This window comes from Benincasa hispida, chromosome 4 (genome assembly GCF_009727055.1).
Source record: "Benincasa hispida cultivar B227 chromosome 4, ASM972705v1, whole genome shotgun sequence".
Classification (NCBI taxonomy): Eukaryota; Viridiplantae; Streptophyta; class Magnoliopsida; order Cucurbitales; family Cucurbitaceae; genus Benincasa; species Benincasa hispida.
Window position 1 is genome coordinate 43673076 of NC_052352.1, and position 4156 is coordinate 43677231.

General features: G+C 40.4%; 1 protein-coding gene across 1 annotated transcript; it reads right to left on the reverse strand.

The window, feature by feature from the left end:
• Positions 1-477: 477 nt before the first annotated feature.
• On the reverse strand, positions 478-1299 carry LOC120076214. The gene has a single exon (XM_039029980.1). It carries the CDS (start codon positions 1297-1299, stop codon positions 478-480), a length of 822 nt encoding a protein of 273 aa, XP_038885908.1.
• Between the last annotated feature and the right edge of the window lie 2857 nt (positions 1300-4156).

Consider the following 4156-nt stretch of genomic DNA (forward strand, 5'->3'; position numbering starts at 1 on the left):
CACATTTTATTTGTCTGCGTTGTTCTCCTCTTGATGGTATTCTTTGTACTCTTCGCCGCCCGACCTGTACCACTCTTCTAGGAGGTGCAATATGCTTTTTCACATTTCCCGGAGGTCTCTTCCATTCATATATGTGACTGAGTGGATTTACAGGCTCTGCATAAGCAGCCATGAGGGAGTGAATGCTATAGAATGGACTGCACTAACCATGGATGTGGATGTTTCTTTCTTGTGCAGCCACAATCACATGCGAACATGAGATACCGAGTGAGTGAAATTCATTGCATGTGCATTCCTTCGTATGGAGGTTCACAATACCGTCCAATCGATTGTCCCGCACATGGATCCTATAACAATCAATCGGCTCAACTCGATATCGTCTGCCTTTGTCACACTCAGTTGCTAATCGGTTTTCACAGTAGTCCGAGTGTGACGTCGTTCGAGATGTCCAATAATTCTCTGTTCATAAAACCATGACTAGATGAGGCCTAGAACGTGTTCCAACAAGCACATTATGGGCAGCTGTCGATATTCTTTGGTCAATGAATTGAAACATTCTACACTATTGGACGTCATGTTATTGTATCTTCGTTCTGTTTGGTAAACATGTGCCCACCTTTCAAGACCAATATCCTTCAAATATCTCGATACTACACCATTTCGAAGAGTACGTAGTTGGTCCCAGTGTGCTTGGAACTCTGACATGCGAGATGCCCTGGCTGCATCCTTGAACATCCCAACAATCGTGTTGTCCTTAAAGTTCGAAAGAATATTATTTTCTAAGTGGTAGGTGCATAATCCATGAAATGTTGTGGGAAAAACTGCATGAATGGCATTGCCAATAGATACTTCTCGATCGAACACAAATACCAAGTTAGGGGGTTCTCCAATGGCATACTTCAAGTTTGACATAAACCATTTCCAAGCTCGATCAGTTTCATTGTCCACTATAGCATATGCTAGGTGGTAAACTTGGTTGTTGCCATCCATGGAGACACCGACCAACATGGTTCCTTTGTATTTTCCTTTCAGATGCGATCCATCAACAATTATCACCGGCCGACAACTTGAAAAATCTCTAATACAAGGTCCTAATGCCATAAACATATACTTGAAATGGACATCATTTTCAAGTTCGATTTCAAACCTTGTACCTAGATTCTCCATCTTTAACTCTTCACCATATGCATGTAGAACAGCGTAAGACTCTTCTAGAGTACCCTTGGCGAGAGCATAAGCGATTTCCCTTGTACGGAACGCCTTATCGTAACTTATGTTTACGCCATACTCTCTCCTCATATCCTCGACAATGTGACGAGGTTTATAAACACGTCCTATGCCTGTAAACTTGTCTTTGATTAGTTCACCAACTACCGCAGTCGTTGCTTATCTATGGTCATGATTTAAAATTCCAATAGAACATGTGTGCGACCGCATATACTTCGTGATCTTAAATATGTCATGCCCTGGAATTTTAACTGCATGAAGGCTCCACTTACAATTATCCTCTATACATTCAACAGTGAACAAAGACTTAATTGACTTCTTTACCTTATATTCAAAATTATTATTTATGCACATAATAGACAATCTCATTTTTAAATCACTCTTACTCAAAAAAAAATTTGACCAACTTCCACATCTGTATCAGATGAAGAGGTGTCAGGCATAATCAATTCCCCTCTACGACATGAAGACATGGAATTCAATCTTCCTGATCTCTCAGTAACAGCCACTGCAGGTCTATGCACCTCTGAAGGACCACAGTTCATAGAATTTAATCCTTCTGATCTCTCATTATCGACCATGAAAGGATCACGCTGATAACTGGCAGAAATACCAGTTATTATAAGCCTTTTATTTAAAATCATGAGGGCTAATAAGTAGAAAATGCGGTGATAATACTCAATATTTGCAAAAAATTGAGTTTTGCGTCGATTAGCACATAAATCCTCACTAACCCCAATATTATGCGTTACTCAAAGCCAAAGTGTCTATTTTTGTAGCTATCGCAGGAATCAAACGCATGCGTTTGAAATAAGCAATCACAGAAAAATACATACGCTAAAGTCAGGCAATCGCAAAGACAAACGCATGCGCTGAAAGTTGGATCGCATGCGTCCATCGCATAGAAGTTGCAGTGATCGAATGCATCCATCACACGAAAGTTGTGGTGATCAAGCGGATGTGGTGATCATTTGGGAATTGCGGCCACGGAGTGACAAACATAATAGAAGGACGATCGCAAGATGGGTAGAACGCATTGATGCTTCAGCTGAATCAAGCTCGAACGCATACCTTAGGAGTATCAACGAGATAAGACGATATGACTTTACCCATACCGCGACAAAAGCATCAGTGAGCCATAACACAATCATGATAGCTATCGGCGTTTAAACTCTATAAATAGCCTTTGGACCTTCATTTCAAGACATCCAAACTTTTGCCTCAGAGAAGAGGTTTGCAATCACATATGAAAGCTTGAACAAGATTTTCAGTGAGAATTCTTCACCTCCACAAACCAGACCGAGTGACGACCGAAGTTTTTGCTGGAGATAGAGCTCGAAAGAGACATCTCCACCATTCACCCATGGTACCACCGGCATCCTTGACGCAGAGTCCTTCATTTCTCTTCTAACCTCTGTATTGTATTACATTTTAGCTTAAGATATTAAGACAATTTGAAATCAATGCATCTCTGACTCCTTCAATGCCATCTTCTTCATCATCTTTATCTCTATCATTATTTATCTTCAGCATTTATTTATCAAAGGCGATCACATACTTAGTCGTGTAGCCTAGAGATAGGACGCATAGTGAGTTAATCCTCTTTGCTTGGTGAAAGGCTATAGCAACGCTTGTCTATGGGTTGTTGCATTGCTTGTCTATAAGTTAAATAGTCGCGTCTAGCTACCTGAGAAGATAAGAGATGGAGCGCACTAAAGCAAAGTATGCATTGTTCCTAGAGATAGGCACAATCTTATGCTCGACGCAACTATGCACTATAGAGATATAGTCATGCGGCTGACCACCGAGAGGTGTGCGATGCGTTAGTGTGATGAGTTGGGATTACTCAGACGATTTAAGATAATAAACATTATTATTCGTTAACGGTTGTTGTGTATCTACCAATTCTCATCGCAAGTCTCCTATCGTTCTATCTATTTAGTTAGAAGTAGGAGTAGTGTGTATATCCATTAAGCTTCTTCTTTTTATTTTTATTCATCGCCTCAAACGCATTGCTTCACCAGCATTATTGAGTGACAAGTCCCTGTGTTCGACCTCAGATTACTCGAAAAACTTGCGTTTGTGTTATACTTGGCGCGAGCGTAAGAAAACTTGTGATAGGAACGCATGGTCATTGCACACTAGATTAACGCATTTTCACTTTGATGCATGACCTCTGATGCATGGGCGTAAATGCATAGCTTAAGCCATGTCTAACGCATGATTGCTTGCACAAGCCCATCTGTCCCTAATAATTTTCCTTCTAACAAGCTGAAGGACCACAATCAATAAAATTCAAGCCTGTTGATCTCTCATTACCAGGAACAGTTCTGTTACATTGAGTTTCTCTTTCCAAGTCCACTGCACGAATGCTGTCTATTGATAATGTTAATGGTTGAGTGTTCATAGACAATGGGATATCACTCTCTTCTCGATTAAGTTTATATTGTTCCTCGTATTGTCTATCTACACCTATACGATCATCACTTATATTCACATTTTCATCGTGGTATGATTTTAGTGTTACATATATTTGAATTGTAGAAAGATCGTCCCGGCAAAGAACGAAGTCAACATCACCATCATTTCGTATGTAGTGTGGAGGGGCTTCAAAGTCAAGCTTATATTTAACTCTCATAACAACATCAAACTCTGAGCAACTTACATTTGCAATCCTGTAAACGTGAGCTTTAAGTTCTTCATACTTCAAGGTAATAGGCACAACGATTCCTGTTAGCTCGCCTCCAACATACAAATTTTGGTTCTCATCCCAATGACCTCCGTATCGAATTAGTACACACTTTTGTGTCATCCTACAAAGCAAGAGAACATTTTTTATTAAGCAGATAGTAATACACATGGATCTCTCTCGCTGTCGCTCTCGCGCCTCTCGCTCTCTTGTCTCTCGCTCTCGCACTTCTCACTGTCG

Bases quoted from the DNA above. Each gene is read 5' to 3' on its own strand.
- LOC120076214 (XM_039029980.1), bottom strand. From the start codon at position 1,299: ATGAGGAGAGAGTATGGCGTAAACATAAGTTACGATAAGGCGTTCCGT.